Genomic DNA, 21,868 nt, shown 5'->3' with positions numbered 1-21,868 from the left:
AAACAACTTTTCTGCCTTCTACTGAGGGATCTCTGAGTAGTCATTTTGGGTAAGGGTCTTCTACATCCCTCACAGTTTGAAAGCAAAACCAGATGAAAGATGGCTGATAAAAGGCCATTAAGTTGGAAAATTGAGGGATCTTAAAAAAATTTGGAGACATCATTTTTAGGCGAATGATAACTCAGAAGACAGGCTGTGGAGAAATAAGAAAATAAGAACTTGAGTAGAGGAAGCAATTGTAGTCAGTTTTCTCAAGGAATTTAGATTTCAAATGAAGACATGTGTGAAGACTAACTATAGTTAGTAGAGCTGAATAGATCAAATGAGAGTTTTGTGAGAAAGGGAGAAGATAGCCCAAGCCAATCAGAAAATGTCAGTAGACAAGAAGAGACTAAAAATAAGGAAGTGTGAAAAGTATCACTTATGCACGTGGAGGAATTGGGATGGAACAGGGCCACCTGATTATGGCACAAAGAAGTAAAAGAAAAGAGTTGGAGAAGAAATATTAGTGACATGAGAGATGTCAAAAATTGGAGAAAATCCTCTCTAATAAAATATTTAATGATTTTTGACTTAATGTTTTCAGCTAAGAGGGTGGGCATTAGAGAGTCATAAGAAATTTGAGAAAGCACAAAAGTATTTGGAAAAGCAACAATGATGAGTGGACAGTGGGTCAATTAGGAATGTATAAAATATCTACTTTGCCACATAAAGGACAATAACTTAATTTTTATCAATTTGGCCTTTTCCAATACCATATTGCTTCTTTTTCAGCAGAATCACTACTTCAACAAGATTTTAGAGGAATGTGTGAATTATGTAAAAAATATAATGTGATATGTAATAAGAATAGTAGTATTAAATAAAGGCGTTAGAGGGAAAAGAAAAACATGAGAATATTTGCAGATAACAAGAAATAAGTCAGTAGAAAAGAAGTGACTGAAAATCAAGGAGTGGAAATTATTAGGTGAGATCTGAATGTTAGGAATAAGATTTGAGAAGATAAAGCCAAGGATTTCTCATACAGGCAATTTCTTCATTTAGAATGAAAAATGAAAAAATGCAGAAAGATAGCAGAATGTATATGAAGTGAGCAGAAAGGGAAAAGTAGGAACTTTCCATGAATGATTTCAATTATTCAATCAGTGATATATGAAGAAAGTCCTCATATTGTCATGCAGATGAATTTGCTGCTATGGAAAACATAAGAAGAAATGTGAAAGTTGTTTAAAGAAGGTAGAGAGGGTGAGATATCAGTTGGAATAGTGAGGAGTAGAAAACTGATGTTTTGCAATGAGGATTTCAAATGATATTAAATGACACAAATGAAATTAAATTAAATTAAATTCCATTCTCATAATGAATTTATGGGGAAAGTCTCCTGGTTTCTTGTATAGTTCTTTTTCAGAGACACATGAAGAGAAGCAAGAAATGAAAAATTTAGAAGTCCTTGAGCGACAAATGACCAATATCATCAAAGGTAGGTGATAAAGTGAAGTTTAGTTGATTTAACAAGGTTACTGATGTGTAAAATTTAAGAGGATAACTACTGCAATGATGAAGGGAAGAGAAACAAAAGAAAATTTGTAGGATTGAAGATCACTGGGAGGAAGAAAAAGTTCAAATTTCTTTTGGTTTTGTCTTGTTGATTAGTCATGTCTAATTTTTTGTAGATCCACTTGGGCTTTCTTGGCAAAGATGCCATTTCCTTCTCCAGATCATTGTGTACATGAGGAGACTAAGGGAAACATGGTTCACTGAGGAGCAGAGGTTACACAAGTAGTTAGCATCTGAAGCTGCATTTGGAAACAGGTATCCTTGACATCAGGGTCAACACCCAGTGCATTGTACCACTTAGTAGATCTTCAGGCATCAGGTAAGATGGAATGAAAAAATATTTTCATATAAGACAAGGATTTTGAAGTTTGATTCTGAAAATTCATCCACTGTCTGGAAAAGTGAATTGTTCTTCAGATGGGATATCAGAAAGCCATGGAATTTCAGTCAGAAAGTCTAAGTACATAGTAAGCTTAATGTTTTGTGTTTTTCCATAGATCATATAGAATTTGACAACATCATCTTCACAAGATAGCTAAAGAATGCTGACTTCTGATGAAATTCTAGGAATGGTATATCTGCTATTGACTGTAGTTGGATTCCTAGGGAATTGCATCCTCTTCTTTCTAAACAGCTTTAATTTCCTCATTGTTCATAGAACAAGACCTAAAAACTTAATTATCATCCATTTGGCTTTTTCCAATGCCATGGTACTTCTCTTTAGAGGAATACCTACTACAACAAGACTTTGGAGAGTGAAATGTCTTCTGGATGATACCGGGATTAAAATCATAACGTACGTGCAGACACTAAGCAGGAGCCTTTCCTTGTGTAGCACCTGCCACTTGAGTGTCTTCCAGGCCATCATTATTAGTCCCACCAATTCCATTTGGGCACAGCTCAAAAAGATAGCACCAAAATGTATCATTCCATGTATCCTTCTTTGCTGGATCTTCAATCTACTCTTAATTATGATTCTAATTCTATATCATGATGCTCCAAAGAACAGAACAAATAATAAATATGGTTGTAACACTGGATATAGATATCTGGATAGATATAATAAGAATCAGCTTAAAATGATAATCATAATGTGTATTTATGATTCTTTGTTTATGTGTCTCATGACTTTTTCTAGTGTCTATATGATCTTAATCCTATATAAACATAAGAAGCATGTAAGTCATATTCATAGTAATAGTGTCTCCACAAAAATATCCCATGAAACTGTAGCCACCCAAGCTATCTTGCTTTTAATGAGCATCTTTGTTTGCTTTAATGTTTTCAGTCCATTTTTTGCTGTGTTATTTTATTTCAAATATGCACACAGTTGGATGATACATGCCTCAGTCTTTTTGTCTCTGTGGTATCCAGTAGTCAGCCCTTTTATTCTGATCAGCATTGATTCTCAGATCCCCAGAACTTGTGTTCACAGATAGATTAAAAGACACAGGGTATTCATTACCCTGTAATGCAGACCTATAAAGAAGAGTTATGGAAGCATAGTGACTCAAAATGTTTCAACCTTTTCAGTTTAACATTGAAGATCTAAGCCACTCATCCAACAGATATTGGAAACTGAGTCACAAGATTGATGACTCATGAAAAACTGTTTGTTTTCCCAATTCTAGGCACCCTAACATTTGGTAATTGCATGAAAAATATGAAAAATAACTTGTATGTTCCTCAAATAATATTGAGGGAACTTCTTTAGGCTCATCCTATATTAATTCATTTCTTTTGTAACTGCTTTATTACTTCTCCTTTCTTCTTAACATGCCACTTTAGGTTTCATTTGTGCTAGTTTTTACCAGATTCTGAACTAGACATAGCTCTCATTGAAAGCCTGAAATTTTAATCTTCTGAATGAATTTGCCAACCAGAAACTCATGCTTGTTCAAATAAGATAAACATTTTCAACTTTCTAGTATAACTCTTATTATTAATTAATAGATGGGTCAGTTGCCTTATAAAATACTCATCTAAATGATTCATACTGTTAATTGTTTTTTAAATTTTATTTATTTATTTTAATATATATTTCTTTACAAATCATGTTGGAGAGAAAAATCAGAATAAAAGGGAAAAGCCTTGGGAGAGGAAAAAGAATGGAGAAAAGAAATGAACATATCATGTACTGATTTACATTCAAACTCCATAGTTCTCTTTCTGGATGCAGATCGCATTTTCTATCCAAAATCTATTGAAGAAGTAGACCAATTTAGTCAGATTTCTCTCCATTACAAATAATGTTGGTTGTTTGTTTTATATAGATACTGCTTATTATTTTAAGAAAAGCTCCCTTGATCCCTATGCTTTCTAGTGTTTTTAATAAGAATGGGTGCTATTTGGAAGTATGATCAAAAAGTTATCAAACTGTGCATACTCTTTGATCCAGCAGTGTTTCTACTGGGATTATATCCCAAAGATATTTTAAAGGAGGGAAAGGGACCCACATGTGCAAATATATCTGTAGCAGCCCTCTTTGTAGTAGCAAGAAACTAGAAACTGAGTGGATGCCCATCAATTGGGGAATGGCTGAATAAATTATGGTATATGAATGCTATGGAATACTATTGTTCTGTAAGAAATGACCAGCAGGATAAATACAGAGAGGCTTGGAGAGACTTACATGAACTGATGCTTAGTGAAATGAGCAGAACCAAGAGATCATTATACATGGCAACAACAAGATTATATGATGATCACTTCTGCTGGACATGGCTCTCTTCAACAACGAGAGGATTCAAACCAGTTCCTCTTGTTCACTGATAAAGAGAGCCATCTACACTCAGAGAGATAATGGTGGGAAGAGAGTGTGGAACGCAACATAGCATCCTCAATCTCTCTATTGTTATTTGCTTGCATTTTGTTTTCTTTCTCAGTTTTTTTTCCTTCCCTCTTGATATGATTTTTCTTATGCAGCAAGATAACTGTATAAATATGTATTCATATATTGGATTTAACATGTATTTCAACATATTTAACATGCATTGGACTACCTGCCAGCTAAGGGAAAGGGTGGGGGGAAGGAGGGGAAAATTTGGAACAAAAGGTTTTTTGCAAGAGTCAATGTTAGAAAAATTATCCATGCTTTATAAATAAAAAATAAAATAAAATAAAAATGGATGCTGTATTTTGTCAACAGCTTTTTCTGCATCTATTGAGATTATCATATGATTTCTGTTGGATTTTTTATTGATGCTGTTGATTATTATAATAGTTTCCCTGATATTGAATGAGTCTTGGATGCCTGATATAAATCCCACTTAATCATAGTATATTATCCTGCTGATAAGTGCTTGTAATATCTTTGATAATATTTTATTTAAAACTTATGCATCGATATTCATTGGGGATATTGGTCTGTAATTTTCTTTCTCTGTTTTGGATCTTCCTGGTTTAGATGTCAGTACCATATTTGTGTCATAGAAGGAATTTGGCAGGACTCTTCTTTACCATTTTTACAAATAGTTTACATAGCATTGGAATTAATTGTTCTTTAAATATTTGGTAGAATTCACTTGTAAATCCATCAGGTCCTAGAAAATTTTTTCTTAAAGAGTTCATTGATGACTTATTAAATTTCATTTTTCTAAAATGGTATTGTTTAAATAGTTCATTTTCTTTTCTGTTAATATAGGCAATTGATATTTTTATAAATATAATCAATTTATGTTAGATTGTCAAACTTGGTTGTAATGTTCTTCAAAATGTAGTGTTCTTGGTGATTTTCTGGAGGTCTTGGGAGCAACCTTCTTTTCAGTCAAGTAATCACCACAAGAATAGCCAGGTGTTAAAATCCAAAGTTCAAATTCTGTATTGTCTCCTTGCCTGGGGCTCGGTTAGCTTTCTTGAGAACCTTTCAGACCAGCCTTGGTCTCAGTGGGGGGAAAGTGTATGAAGCTGATGAAGATGGAATGAATCTTTCTCTTTGGCTCCCAGAGCTTGAGCTCCCACCACCTCCAGTCCTCTGTCTTCTTTGGCTCTGACTCTGGCTGAGGCTCCCAGTTTATATGCTTTTTTATAATTACATTATCATAGGTGTGAATTTTGTAGAACTATATTAACTACTAAGTACACCTACTGAACTAGAGAACTATCAAGCACCATGTTAAACTAGATAACCATTGTCTTTATCAATTCCATGACTTAACACCTTGCAAGAATCCTTCTTTCAAGTTCAGAATTCTGGCCCATAACACTTGATGACATAAAATAGGGCAAAATAACTCTTAATTATTCTTTAATTTCTTTTTCATTGGTGGTAAATTAACCCTTTTCATTTTGAATACTGGTGATTTTTATCTCTTTCCTTTTTCTAATCAAAAGTTTTATCTATGTTGGTTTTTTTCATAAAACCAACTCTTACTTTTATTAATTGTTCAATAATTTTCCTAATTTCAATTTTATTATTCTCTCTTCTGAATTCCAGAATTTCTGATTAGGCATTTAATTGGGGGTTATTTTGTTCTTATTCCAGCTTTTTTAGTTGCATGTCCAATTTGTTGATTTCCTCTTTCCTTATTTCATTCATGCAGCTATTTAAAGATGTAAAATTTAATTTTATCCTCAAAGATATAATTTTGAAGGGAGTGATCCTCAGAGTAGATCCTATGATCCAGCAGAGAGTGATCCTATGAAGAATAAAAGAAGTGATACACTTAGGCTTTCATACAAGACAAATTCCTTGAAAACAATAAAATATAAAATTTATTACCTCAAATATTCATACAAATTGACTCACAGGTTAAGCACCCAACAAGTTCTAAATTCTAAATCAAGGAGAGATACTTGACTTCACAGCTGGTAAGAATAAAACCTCAAAGCCTATAGTTTCTCTCTTCCTACGTTCTTCTTACCTTCAACATTGTCTTCTGATCTTGTTATTCCACCGAAACTACTTTCTCTAAAGTTAAGAATGATTTTTTTAAGATCCAAATCAAATTTTTTTTTTCAATATTAATTCTCTTTGAGCTCAGGGCAGCCTTTGACACTATTGATTCTTCTCTCCTTCTGGATGCTCTCTTCTCTTTATGCTTTCAGGATTCTACCCTCTCTTCATTTTCTTGCTACATATTTCTTTGGTCTTTCTCTCTCGGCTTTGATGGATTCTTCTCCAGATCATACCATCTAACTATAGCAATTCCTCAGAGGTATGACCTGGGCTCTTTTCTTTTCTCCCTCTATACAATTTCACTTGCTGATTTTATTAGCTCACATGAACTTAATTATCTTCTCTAGGCTAATGATTCTCAAATCTATCTATCCTGATTCCATCTTTCTAATTCACCTCTAATCTTGCATTTTAACTGCTTCTCAGATATCTGGAAAGCTGATAGAACTGGTATCCATGAAGAAGTCTTGATGAAAAAAATCCAAATATTTGGAAGGAAATATAGATTTAGAAAAAGTGGGGAGAAGACTTTTCATAAATACAGATCCTGAGCTTTTTTGCCCTGCTTTCTATTGAGAAAGTCAAAACAGAGCACTTATTACACTGATGAGATGTACAACGAATTATCATTGTTGAGGGATAAGGAGACTTCCTAATAATGAGTTTCCTAGAAAAGGAATGCTTAATGAAGAAACCTGAAAGCAGTATAATTATCAGGAAATAGAGAGAAGTCTATAATGAGTTCCTTTCTTAAAAAGAGCCTCTGAACCCCATAACCCTGCCCAAAATCAGATGGCCCAATCCATAGAACAAAGGGTACCAATAGGACATAAGTACTTGGCATAATCAATCTTTCAGGATAATGAGATTTCCAAATAAAGAATTTCCTAGAAAAATAAAGCATAATTAAGAAGTCAGAAAACAGAAGTAGATGAGGATGAGGGAAAACAATTTAGAAGCTTTGCATGATGACATGAACAAATTGTAAAGGAATTAGTCAATCAACCAGGTATGTTTGGAACTCACTCTCCCAAAAGTGAAACAAATAGTAGCTTCATGATTTACCTTAGTAAATTTTTCCCCCAAATGATGGAGATAAAAAAACAGGATCAGCTTGTTGACTAAATTGGATTCCTTACTTAGTAGAAGGAATTAATACTTGGCATGCATAATGAAAATGTGGAGAATAAGTAACATTTTTTCCTTAAAATGATGGAGGTTGAGAAATCCAGACAATGTGACATATAACCTTTTTTAGAGAATATTTTACAAAATATAATAGAATTCACTGAACCAAATGGTAAAGAGGTAGTCATTCCAATTAGGATGGAAATTAGGATGGAAACCAAGAAGTGATTAGATTGTAAAGCTGCAAAAGGAATAATTTTCAATTATTAAGAAAAATGAAATTTATCTGAATTTAACCAGGTATATATACATTTAAATCTACCAAATATAGCTTTAAAATAAAGGTTCTTAAGTTGATAATAAAATGATATATTAGCATGAATATACGGTGTTATTTTGTCCTATAAAAATACTCTCTGGAGGACTGGCTCAAAATGAACAAAGACTACTAAGTGGAAATAAAGAAAAAATTTTTTAAATCTTTCAAATTATGTTGTAGAGGGAAACAATATATAAAAGTAACAAAATTATCTTTGTTCAGTTTGGATCATTCAATGATGACTGATATCTTGAGACTACCTGGCTGATCTAGGTTTTTCTTGCCAAATTGAATAACCTTTGCATCAGAAATGAGAAAACAAAAATTAATGACTGAAAATAATAAGTACAATAAGTAATATTGTATATTATTAGAGTAAGTTGCTTTTGATGAAATGATAGGATTTATACAAGATCAAATATATATTCTTAGACACTGAAGAATGTGCACTGACTGGTCTCATTGCTGAGCTACTGTGAGTAACATTTGAAATTGCAAGGAACATGGGAGAATTATGCAAAGATTAAGTAAGAAAAATTCTACCCTGAATTTCATAAATGGGAGAAAATATGAATTTCCCCATATATATTAGTAAAATTGATTTGATTTCTTAGGGAAATTCTGAAAAAAAACTACATTAAAGTGATAATAGGTTAATATTTGTAAATGAATATGATGAATACACAAGACAAGCATGGAACTATGAAGATCACATCATGCCAGAATAAACTTGTTTCCTTTTGGCATAGGATTACTAACCTGATCAATGAGAGGAATGATGAAGATGTAATTTACCTAGATTTTAACAAAGAAATAGAAGATGGAGAGATATAGAATGTAAACAATTTTTATAATTCCTCCGATGATTGAATTCAAAGAGAAACTGCAAAATGACATTGAATGATTATCAAATTGACATTGAATGATCATCAAATTTGCAGCTACTGCAAAGCTAACAGGATAATGCTCTGGAATTCATTCTATGTTCAAATGAGTTCCTTTCTTAAAAAGAAAGTTCTCATTCTGTTATTAAAGTCTCTAATAACTCCTTTGTATAGGGACATACACATGTTCATACTCGTGTGTGCATACACACACACACACACACCCCTACCCTTTATTTAGTAATCTGAAAGAAGTAGGAAATTTCATTTCTATCTTCTCCCTCTATTTAGTGTTTATATGTCAATAGGATCAGATATATAGTAGTTGCTAACAAATAAGATGAATAGGTACTAATATTATGAATATTAGGGATACATACTAATTTATTGAATGATGAAAATTGAAGAAAAGAGAAATCAATACCTCAGGTTTTTCTGTGATAGCATTAGATTTAAAACCCTGATAACAATAATAAAAAAAGTTATGCTCCTTCCCTGATAGGCAGTAATGACATTGTATCTACGTCACCGGCTCTCAACCCATCATGATATGAACACAACTCTACTAGGAAATATAGCACAATCAAATCAGTTGTCATGGGATCCTGATGCTGAGATTCTGCCCAAGTAGAAACTCAGGAACATACATTCTGGATCCTTTGTATTTACAATCTTATGAGAAGATGAGGAAGTTTTTTTTTTCAGTGTTAGCCAACTGAGAAGTGGGCTTTATATATTCTCATTAACCCTCTTTCAGGAACAGGAGAAGTTGCCTCATGCCTAATGACTTGGAAAATCAAATTCAGGATTTTAAGTTTCTCACTAAATTTGGAAGAGTATAGGATTCAATGAACTCTGTCTCTACTCTCATTGCCTGCATTTGCTTACCATCCTAAACCACTATTTGTCCCCAGTGGGATCCAGAAATACTCTTTTGTACTGAGAAAGTTCAGAGCATCATAGATGTGATGTGTCTGATGTAATGCTCCAGTGTGGCAGTGGGTACCCATTATCACTATCATTTAAACCAGAGCTGACCATAGAGAATGATACATAAATAGAAAAAGTGAGATATTACTCTGTTTAGATTTTACTATAGTGTAGTTGTGTGTGTGTGTGTATATATATATATATACGATAATATAGAGTATAAATGTTACAATACTCTGTAGAATATAAGAGTTTTTTAATGTCTTCTAAATCTCATTCTGTGACTTCTCTTCCCTAGGCCAGGCCTTATTTTACGATTTAAGGAACTGAGATTAAACATTCACTTGACTATGGTCACAAAGCTAGTAAGGATTTGCAAGTAGAATTTGAATTCTGTTCTTCCTAATTCTAATTCTAGAGCTCTCTCCATTATTCCACTTAAAATGCTAAGCACAGAGAGTTGTTTTCTCAATATGTTCAGGAGGGGTCACATCATGTTAAAGTATTGGTTACAGATTTGGAAACCTAATTTTATAAACATACTCCCAGTATTCATGTATATTTCTTTTGGCTCACAATTGGTCTATAATTTATGAAGAGGTGCAAAACTTATATTCTGCATATTTCTTGCCTTGCCTTACAAACAAAAGATGTGCTAGCAAATAAGCTGTCACTGACAATTTGTAATGTTCTTCTCTAAAATATAATCTTCTCTGGGAGCAGGTTTCTTGAGGGGCTTCTGGGAGCAGCCTTCGTTTCAGTTCAAAGTAATCACCCCAAATGCAGCCAGGAGTTAAAGGTCCAAATCCTTTATTGTCTCTTCAAAATCTTGTCTCCTTCACTTGGGACTCAGCTAGCTTTTCTGGAGGTTTCAGTCATCTCCACAGTACAGCCTGCCATCACTTCTCAGTCCTCCATAGTTCTGCCCAACTGCCGTTTCTGGCTTGTGAATTTCCCAAAGTCAATCCTGGTTGAGGATCCTAGCTTATACATGCTCTCTTAAAGGTGTGAATCTTGTGGAATTGTAGTAAGTACTAAGTACATCTAAAGAACTGGATTGTTAAATACCCTGCTAAACAACCACTGTCTCTATCAATTCCACTGACTCAGCACCTTGTAAGAATTCTAACAATACTTAGCAATTATAGAATCAAAGAATGGACTTTGGGGGCCAGTCATTCTAGTCAAAAACAATTTTATATAAGAGGAAAGTTAGGTCCAGATTTGGTAAATGATTTATTCATCTTGGGAGAAACAAAAATACTTAAATATGTAAATTACTCCCCTGCCCCCTTCTCCAATAATCATTGCTTTCCATCTAGCTGACTTATTTTGTTTCCTTTCCAGTAAAACTTACTTCATTCACTAGCTTTTAGATTTAAATGATCTTGGGTCCTTTATTCTAAGGTAAAATTTCTGTCACTTCTCTACTTTGTACTCATCTAAAGAAAGGTTACTTGTTAGGTCAACTCTAAGAAAGGCTAGTTTTGTATCTCTTCCCTCATTCAATCATTTCAAACCTTAGACGTTTAAAGTGAATATGACGATGTTTGTAAAACATATAGTGTAGAGGACTGAAACTATGGAATCAATGCACTGAGGTCAGGACTGCCAAGCACTTGAGGCTAACTACTGATTGGACAATACTCTATGGGCATATGCTTGGAAAATGATACTTTTCACTATCCATACTGGCTCAATGATTGGTGCATAGAGGATTGTAGGAGGGACTAGGGGGTGGGGTAAGATGAGCCAGGGACACCCTCTCAGTGGTAGAGGGGGAGAAGGCAGTCGCAGAGAATCTGCTTCCATCCTGTTCAATTCTGCGGCTGGGGACCAAGAATAAAGATTGAGGACTTTTGCTTATCCTGACTCTGGCTGATTCTGGGGTATCCTGGGTGCTAGTGGGGTCATTACAATATAGTGATTTCCTCATCAGTGAGCTTTTTTTTTTTTAAGTGTAGTCTAAAGCATTGTTGATGGAGTTGTGAATATTCTGGAGAACAACTTGGAATTATGCTGAAAAAGCTATAAAACTATTCATATGTTTCCATATTGCTAGAGAAATGTCATCAAATGTGTGTGCACTAATTGTGTGTGCTTACTGACTGTATTTATCTCCAAACATTTTCATTTCCACCAGAGGTCCTCCTTTCTTCTATTACTAATTGGACATATTTGCATATTAGCATATTAGGGACAAGATAATGGAAATAATGAATCAGGAAAATAATATCATTCTCCCTTATGGTACATGTGTTGCCCACTGTCATCAGAAAGGCTCCATTGTAAGATAAAAGGAAACCATACTAGGTCTACTATTCTGTATGCCTCCTTAGGTTTTTCTTGAGTTGCCAGACCTAGAATTTTAGGGCAAACTCAAAGGCTTGGTATCTACTTCTGCTTCCTAAGGCTTTTTTCTCTTCCTCTCATAAAGGTAGGAGTTACATAGTCATACCTACAAAGGCCTAGGACTCTCCAGAAGTACTATGCCCTTAACAGGAGTCTTGTATATTCCTATCCTGGATTTGATGTCACACACCTGCAAGCATTATCAACTCTTTGAAAAACAAAACAAAACAAAAGCTCAGATAATGAAAATACTTGGGCCTAGATGAATGCAAAGACTAGTAATAACATATTTTGTTGCATGTTCAAAGAAGATATTCATTACTTAATTGGATTCTTAGAAGATCTAATATGAAAAACCACAATGATATTACTTTTGCCTTCGGATGTAATTGAAGATTTACTTATTTGGTAAGATTAGCTCAGAAGAGTAGTAGTAAACAATGTAAGTACAAGATTTACAAGATTTCTTAAAATTTTATAATGAATCGATTCAGAAAAGATTCCTAATTTCCTGTATAATTCTTTGGAGACAAATAAGGAGAAGCAATAAATGGAGGTTTTAGGAGTCCTTAAGGGAAAATGGAGCACAGAAAAGAGACACAAAAGTAGATTATAAAATAGAGGTTAGTTACTTGGACAAGGCTATTGACAGGTTGTTAGGTACTGTCAGGACAAGGGTATTGACAGGTATTGAGCATTGTAGGGAAGAGTTTAGTTGTTGCAATAATGAAGGGCAGAAAATTAAAGAAAGACAGTAGAATTGAAGATCACTAGCAAGAAGTATACAGTCATAAGTCTTCTTAATTTGTCTTGTTGATTAATTATCTATAATTCTTTGTAGCCCTCACTTAAATCCAATTCAATTGTATGTCATGGTCTCTTATCCCTGATGTCATGGTCCTCTTCCAGAACAAAGGACAAACAACAACAACAGAACCACCTGGGGATTTCCTGGCAAAAATACTAAAGGTATTTACCACTTGTTTCTCCACCTCATTTTTAGATGAGGAAATTGAGACAAATACACATCACTGAGGAATATAGGATCACATAGCTAGGCTGGACTCAGGATCATTGAGGCTGAATTTGAACTCAGGTCTTCCAATTCCAGGCTAACATCCAGTCCATTGTACCATCTTATTCCCTAGAGATCTTCAGGCCTCTGGAAAGATGGAATGATACAAGATTTTCATCTAAAAAAATAATTTTGGAGTTCAAAACAATACCCATTGCCTCAGAAATTTTATTGATTCTCACACAGAAGATCAAGGAATGTCAGTAGGAAAAATCTAAGTATGTAAAAAGCATAATGTCATGTGTTTGTCCTTAGGTCACATGTACAAAAATGTTTGTAGCAGCTCTTTTTGTGGTAGCAAAGAATTGGAAAAGGAGTAGAAACCCATCCATTAGGGAATGGTTGAACAAGTTGTGGTATATGGAAGTAATGGAATATTTTTCTTCTATAAAAAGTGATAAACAAGCTGATTTTAGAAAGGCCTAAAAAGATTCACACATAGTGATGCTGAGTGAAACAAATAGACCAAAAACACATTGTGCACAATAATAGCAAGAATGTATGATGATCAACTATGAAAGACTTGGTTCTTCTCAGTGGTTCAGTGATCCGAAGTTACTCCAATAGATTTTTGGAAAAAAGATGCCATTTGCTTCCAGAAAGAGAACTAAGGAGACTGAATGTAAATAACACATGCTATGTTCACTTCTTTTTTTCTGTTTTTTTTTATCTCCCTCATGTTTTTTTCTCTATTGCTCTGATTTTTCTTTCCCAACATGATTCAAAAAGCAATGTGTATAAAAAACAAAACAAAACAAAAAGAATTGTTTTGTAATAGTTTATATATACAATATATTATATATACATATATATTACATTATTATGTATGTATACATAAATTCTCACCCTCTACCATTTTCATTTTGGTCAATATTACTATATGTGAACAAATGCAGTAAATGATAGAAGCTTAATAAATGCTTGATTAGAAAGGAATAAGAAGCAAGAAGAAATAGCATGTGATAAATTTAGGTCAGTGGGGAATGTCACTATTTTTATATATGGAAGAACAGTACTCATGCGTCATTCCAAAATCAAGGTCAGGCTCATTATGTGGAGAGATGGGGAAGAAGAGTAGGCCCTGACAATTGAAGAAATTGTAGAATTAAAAAGTTAGGTAGCAAGAGAGGGAAAATATATAGAGGATTAAGTCTGTTCATTCAGGGAAAGAAGTTGGGAAAAGAAGTGTAATGTTCTGACCCAACCCCTGAAACCATAGGATATTGCATGAGTTTTGTTAAAAGTGTTGGTCCTCTTTTTCTGTAGGGGATAGAAGTTGAGATAATCTTGATTACAGATGATCATCAATTCCTAATGTGGAATCAGCCCTCATGGGGGGGGGGGGGAATTAAACTTGATTTTTAATTTTTTTTCCATTAGACAGAAAACAAAATAAGGAGCCTATAGGGAGAGTCCTATAAGACAGACCCAACTGTGTCAATTATACAAGAGAAACTCACCTATAACCAAAGCTGAACATCAATTAGTTGCACAATCCGCTGGCTTACATGCTCTTATTGCATCTTTCTGCAAGGCATTGACAGGCCTTCATTTCTTCCCTTCTCCCCACCTGCTCATTGATGTTGCACTAGAGACTTTAAGCAATCCATAGTCTAGATAAGTCTAAACACTTGGGATAAAAGTTCATTTCCCTTTAATGGGTCCCAGATAACCCAGGCAAACAGTACCATTTCTCTGCAGATGACATGATAATTACAGCCCTGATGGAGAGATGAGCTCAGACACAGCCAGCATAACAACTGCATCTCTGACCATCCCCTATATATGACCCACACAGTCATACAGGCATATTTTCCCACTTAAGCACAGATTGCTGCTATTATACTTTCTGCTATATTGACAGAGACCGACCTGGTAAGTGACTATGCCTTAGTACCTGAGACAGAGATCTGTATAACAGGACAGAATCAATCATTGCATGCTTAGAGCCTAGCATAACATCTTACTGAATGAGATAAATGAAAGTCAGCCACTCAAAAGACTAAGTAGGCACATAGCAATGGTCCAATCCCTGTGCTGAGTGTGAGGAGGTAAAGAAAGGCAAAAGCACTGCTTGCTTCAAGAAGTTCAAAGTCTACGGGATCTCCATCATGCAAAAAACCTAGGAAAGGAGGTGAGAGGGCCAGAGAGAGGGGAAGAAAGAGAAAGGGAGAAGGAGAGAGAGATAAGAAGAGAGAAGGCATAATATATGCATCATGGAGAAGATGTTTAAATAATGGCTAACTGACAAAAGGTTTTCAAGAATGTGAAACTTTGACTAAGATCTGAAAGAAGCAGGGCAAGCCAGGACATAGTGATAAAGAATTTTAAAAGTGCAAGAGACTGAGTGATTCAAAGAAAATAAAACTAATATTCCTGTATCTGTATGCAGTATCCAAGAAATAACACTTCTCATGACAATGAAAAGGAATAAGGCGTCAAATGACATCTACAACTGGCATTGAACTTGCTCCAGTGCTGGCCGAATATTTCTCAACTCTTCCTGCTCTGGGCTTCACTTAAGGTAGGGCTTCTTAAACGTTGCCCATTTTTGACTTCTTTCACCTGAAAAATTTTAATGCTGATCCATATATGGAGGTATAAAAATTAAGTATAAAATCCAACATTTACTGATAACAATTCATAATTCCATGATCCCCACATTCAGTTACCAGGTTCCAGATGGGCTTGTGACAATTGCTTACGAATTGTTGACCTTAGCTTAATCAAAGGTATAGATCAGTGTGTATTTCATTGACAAGAAATTCTGACGCTGAGTTATTTTGTCCAAAAAGTATCCCTAGGCACCTATATGTCAGGGAGTGGTTACATTGGAAGAAGATGGGAAGGAGATAGTTTTATTTAGCCTGTCTCTATCTTGAGGAATAGCATGTTTGGCATATAAGCCTAGATCTGTTAATGAGCATAGGAATTGCCTCCTGTCTCATGACTTAACATGGCACATTCAGGATCTGCAATTTCTTACAGAATTTGGAAATGAGTATGACAATAAAGACCCCTGGCTTCTGCTCTCACCTTTTCTCTGTCCCAAACCATTTCCTTTCCTTAACGTGGCCCAACATGCTTCTCTGTATTGAGAGAATGGGAGGAAAATAAAATGATGCAAATAATAGTCATTGAGAATGCGTGCTCTGCTGCCCCTCTTCTGAAACGCAGAATCTGCCATTTCAGAAATCAACACTGAGGTGCAAACTGAGAGTTCTTTGCCTCTTCACTTCTGCCTCCTAAATGCCATGATCCTAAAGTATTTTTCCCCTCCCTTAGCATGATCCTGATTGAGCTTAATAATACATGTGATTTTGTTTCTTCTTATGTTAAAAATAATGTTCACTATATGGGGCAGAAGAAGTTCTCTGCCCTCCACTAACAACAATATTGTCCAAATTCTGCTTTCATTATTGAAAAAAAAAATGAAATAGTAATGATTTGGACCAATTAAGCTCAAAGGATCACTCCATATCTAGAGGATATAATGGAAACTCCACTCAGTTAAGAAAAGAAATTCTGTCAGTGACTAACAAACACAAGGATTCTCAGCAAAGCAAATTATTTTCCCAGTTCATTCATAAACGAGGGGCTATTGAGTTTGAAGTTTTCTTTAAATTTGATTCTTTTTCCTAAGAAAGAAAAAGTCCAGTTCAGGTAGAAGAAATTGTCTAGCAGACATGATAGTTGAGATGCTGCTTGGGAAATACCTGGGTGTAATGTTTTTAAAGCATTATTATATTGTGATTAAATGGGGCTTAAAATTAATTTCTAAGAAACTCATGAATTTTATACATTACTCTCTGAAGTTAGAGAGATTTTAATTATATGTTAGAATCTGATCTTAAAAGATCAAGGTGGCTAATTTGCATTTCCTGCAACCCCATAAAATACAAAATAACATAAAAACAACAAACAGATATGTAAGAAAAACATTACTGGGATAGGCCCATATTCTAAATTGAAATTCTTGTTCCAAAAGTATTTCTTTAAAATACACTATGTTTCAAGAAATATGCAAAAAAAAAAAAAAAAAAAAACCATGATCAAACAAAAGACAAAAGACATCACTCTCAGAAGCTCACGGTACAATGGGAGACACTACATCCAAACTGATATCAACAAATCATTTATTTACAAAATTAATGAGTGAGATCAAGAGAGGGGAAGTGCTGTCATTTTTGAGTATAGAGAAATATTTCTTGAAAAAAGATAGGATTTTAATTGAGGTTTTCAATAGTCCAGAGGCAGAGAAGAAATAGAAAAGGAGATTGAATTCATCTCAGCCATGTGGATGTCCAGCAAAAATCTATGGATTTCAGAGGTTCCGCTTCTTGTTCAAGGAACATCAAGAAAGCCAGTTTCCCTGCATTGCAGGCTTTATGGTGAGGAATATGGTTTAAGAAAACTGGAAGTGTTGGGAGGGGGCAGATTATGAAGGGATTTGAATTAAAAATATGAATTTTATATTTACCTGAATGGAATAAAATGTAATTGTACTTTACTGAAGAGGAGAGTTGATAATATTAAATCAACACTGTAGAAAGATCAGTTTGACAGATGAGTGGAAGAAGAACTAAAGTAGAAAGAGATTTAATTCAGAGAGACGATCTAGTAGTCTAGGACATTTGTTTGGGCATGAGATAATGAAAACAGCAACAGGGTCATTATAATGTCAGAGAGAAAAGTGTCATGTAAGACATGATATAAATATAAAATTAAGAGGATTTGGCAACAAAATGATCATGGGTATAAGAGTGGGAAGAGAGCTCATGAATGAATGGCATGTTTCAAGCCGAAGTGACCAAAAAAGATGTTGGTAGTATTAACAGGAATAAGGAAATATACGAAAGAGGAAAGTTTTTGAGAGAAAGATAATAAATTAAGCCTTTTGAATATTAATTTTAAGACAGCTATGGAGCATTCATTATGAGATGTAGGAAATTCAGTTATGGATGTAAGAATATCAGTCAGGAAAGAGGATAGGTCCAGATTAATAGATGTTATAATCGATATAGAGATAATTCTTCTATTCAGGGAATGATAATGATTTCAACAAATAAAATACTATAGAGAGAAAGAAAAGACCTAGCATAAGAAGAGGGAAGCCTACATCAACCATCCAAGGGTGAATTGTGAGATAAATTAAGATCCAGCAAAGGAGACTAGGAAGAAAACGAAAGAAGAATATAGACATGAAAATCTAGAAAGTAAAGACAATAAACTAAATGGCAATCAACAGTTCCAGAAGCAAAAGATAAATACCAATGGATGAGGGCTAAGAAGAGGCCATAAGAATGAGCATTTAAGAGACCATTAGTAAATTAGTACACAAAAGTTCTGGTTGAATACAAACTAATCAGATTGTTGAGTGTTAAGAAAATAAGAAGAAATAAAGGGAAGGCATCAATTGTATAAGATATTCTCAAGAAATTGAGCCACAAAATAAGAGGAGATATTTTCTGAGGATTTGGGAGACAAAGCAAAATTTAGATTCAATAGATAAAAGGCCAAGACATAAGGAATGATTGAAGATAATTTAAAATGAGTATTTTATTTTTTTATTTTTATTTATTTATTATAGCTTTTTATTTACAAAACATATGCGTGGATGATTTTTTAACATTGGCCCTTGCAAAACCCTCTGTTCCAATTTTTCCCCTCCTTCCCCCTACCCCCTCCTCTAGATGGCAGGTGATCCAATACATGTTAAATAATGTTAAAATATATATTAAATCATATATATATATACATATATATATACATATAAATAGTATTTTAGAGGGAAGAATTTTCTTGGAAAGATGGCACACAATGTCATCCAGGTTGCATAAGAGTAAATGGCAAGGAAAAGGGATATCTCATTAGAGGAGAAAAGAATGAAAGGAATGATAGTTGGAAATGGCATTTTATGGACAAGAGACATTAAAAAAGGGGGAAACAAAGAGCACTAATCAAGTTTTTAGTGACATACTGCACAAGGTTTGCATGTGAGAGAGTGGCCATGGGAAAGTCTTGGGACTGATTATGAGTGAACAGTGGCTCAATTCTGGATGTTGAAAATATTGTCTTTCTCCTAAGGACTAAGTCTATACTATGGAATTTTATTTACAAGAAATTCAATCAATGATTTTTTCCCAAATTCATTGAGAAACTTGAGTAGGATCACATGCAGGAAATGATAGGAATAATTGATGACTGAGTTTTCTAGGAAAAGAGCTTAATAGGTTAAGGGATAGTAGAGATGAAAACAGTAGAGGTGAATAGCATCATCAAAGATGAGAAGGTGGGGAAGTGAAGTGGATATAAGCAAGAAAAGTTATGACATAAGGTACTCAACTAATAAAGTTGATGACCTCAAGTTATGATACAAGGTCCTCAAATGAGAAAGTACTATGGCACACAGGAAGAAATGCAAAAATTACTTAAAGTAGTTTGAGAGTAAGCTACCAATTTAAAAAGTGAAAAGTAGAAAATTGACTTTTTTGCAAAGTGGATTCTGGGTGAGATTAGATATCAAAATTTAGTATTGGATCCATTCAGAAACTTTTCTGGATTTCCATTGAAGTTCTTCAGAGACACATAAAGAGGAGCCATAAATGGAGATTATAGAAATCACAAGAACAAATGTACAAGGGACATAGAAATAGTTGATGAAGTGGAATTTAATTGCCTGGATATGGACCTTGTAATATAAAGGAGAGACAAGATTTAGCTGTCACAAGGATGAAGATCAGAAACAAAAAAATTGGGATAGGAATGAAGGTCATTGTGAATAAAAACTCGTTGGATTCCATGTTCGATATAGTTTTTATCATTTAGTTATATCTACATCTTTGTGATTTTGTGGGGTTTTCTTGGGGAAAATATTGCACTGGTTTATTATTTACTTCTGAAGCAAACATGACTAAACAAGGATCACACAACTAGTAAATGTGAGAGACTGCATTTGAAATCAGATCTTCTTGACACTATCATCAACACTGTATTGGAGAGATCTTCAGGTATATGGAAAGATTACAAGATTTTCAATAAAGAACGGAATTTTGAATTTAAATAATAACTCACTAGCCACTGTCTGAGAAACTTTGTTATTCCTCATAATAGTTGAAATCATAGAATTTCAGTAACAAGCGCGAACAAGCATATTTTCATATTTTTACCCATAGGTCTCCTTGATTTTGACAGCAAATCATCTTCATGAGGTAAAGAATGCTGACTTTGGATGAAATTCTGGGGATAGTATACCTTCAACTAACTGGAATTGGATGCCTGGGAAACTTAACTCTCCTCATCCTAAATAGCTTTAATTTCTTGACTGCTCATAAAGTAAAACCAAAAAATGTAATTATCATCCACTTAGCCTTTTCCAATGCTATGGTACTTCTCTTTAGGGGAATACCTACCATAACAAGGCTTTGGAAGGTAAAATGTGTCCTGGACAAGAGTGGGATTAAAATCATAACATATATGCAGACAATAAGCCGGGGTCTCTCCTTATACAGCACTTGTCTCTTGAGTGTCTTCCAGGCCATTACTATTAGTCCCAACAACTCCATGTGGGCACAGTTGAAAATTAAAGCAACAAAGTTCATCATTCCATGCATTGTTCTATGCTGGATCATTAATCTACTATTAGATATCCTTATATTTCTACATCATGATGGTCCAAAGAACAGCACAGTCAGTAAATACGGATGCAACACTGGGTATAGAGCTCTAGATATGTATAATAATAACCATATAAAATTTAAAATCATAGCATGTGTCCATGATATTTTCTTTGCAGGCCTCATGATATCTTCTAGCTTCCATATGGTCTTAATGCTATACAGACACAAGAGGAATGTTAATCATATACATAGTAATAGCACCTCTACCAAAGTATCCCCTGAAACGAGGGCAACCCAAACTATCCTGCTTCTAGTGGCCACCTTTGTTTTGTTTAATATATTCAGTCCCATTTTTATTCTGTACATGTCCTATTTTAAATTCACAAACACTTGGATGATACATACATCAGCCCTTCTCTCTCTTCGTTATCCAACAGTCAGCCCTTTCATTCTGATCAGCATTAGTAACCAGATCCCCAGTTTTTGTGCTCACAGATAATTTGAAAAACTACTCAATCTCCCTTACCCTGTAATGCTGATCTAAATAGAAGACCTACTGACAATTCTTGCAAAGTAGCAGAATAGCCATAGAATTCAAAACTTTCCAGATTTCACTCCCAGCAACTCAAATGCATATAGGGCACTAGTTTGGAAAAAACAACAGTCCTCTTAGGAAAATTGCAATATATCTGAAGAAAGATACCAGAATATTTCCAGGGAAAAGAACTTGGATAGATAGAAAGAGAGGGGGCAGTTCTGAAATTCTACTCAGAGTAGGAATGACGTAAAGAGGGAACAATACATTTATATCTGGGAGGATTTTAAAATGTTCTAAATTTTAAAGAAATTAGAAGATGGAATAGAATGGAAGATATGTATAGAAGGGTGTGTAGATTAACAGGAATTAACAGGAAAGTGTGTAGTTGGGGTGGGGTTGTTTTTTATTTTAGCAAAATTATTTATTTTAATGGACATTGTTTTATGAATCACATTGAGAGAAAAAAATCAGATATCAGTAATAGCCCCTCCACAAAATATTTTCTGAAATTAGGGCAACCCAAGCTATCCTACTTCTAGTGGCCATTTTTGTTTTTCTTAATTGTAAAG

At 34.3% G+C, this 21,868-nt stretch overlaps 2 protein-coding genes across 2 annotated transcripts; both read left to right on the top strand.

Moving 5' to 3' along the window:
• Positions 1-2,099: 2,099 nt before the first annotated feature.
• On the top strand, positions 2,100-3,510 carry LOC127541129 (vomeronasal type-1 receptor 3-like). The gene has a single exon (XM_051966239.1). The coding sequence runs from the start codon at positions 2,100-2,102 to the stop codon at positions 2,994-2,996; it is 897 nt and encodes a 298-aa protein (XP_051822199.1). The 3' UTR covers positions 2,997-3,510.
• A 16,850-nt stretch (positions 3,511-20,360) lies between these two features.
• Positions 20,361-21,260, top strand: LOC127542109 (vomeronasal type-1 receptor 1-like). The gene has a single exon (XM_051967632.1). The coding sequence runs from the start codon at positions 20,361-20,363 to the stop codon at positions 21,258-21,260; it is 900 nt and encodes a 299-aa protein (XP_051823592.1).
• The last annotated feature ends 608 nt before the right edge of the window (positions 21,261-21,868 follow it).

The sequence above is a fragment of the Antechinus flavipes genome, chromosome 6 (genome assembly GCF_016432865.1).
Source record: "Antechinus flavipes isolate AdamAnt ecotype Samford, QLD, Australia chromosome 6, AdamAnt_v2, whole genome shotgun sequence".
In the NCBI taxonomy this organism is placed as follows: Eukaryota; Metazoa; Chordata; class Mammalia; order Dasyuromorphia; family Dasyuridae; genus Antechinus; species Antechinus flavipes.
Note: the sequence above shows the minus strand (reverse complement) of the source record. Positions and strands in the feature narration are given on the sequence as shown.

Excerpts from the sequence above, each read along its gene's own strand:
- LOC127541129 (XM_051966239.1), top strand. The coding sequence starts at position 2,100 with ATGCTGACTTCTGATGAAATTCTAGGAATGGTATATCTGCTATTGACT.
- LOC127542109 (XM_051967632.1), top strand. The coding sequence starts at position 20,361 with ATGCTGACTTTGGATGAAATTCTGGGGATAGTATACCTTCAACTAACT.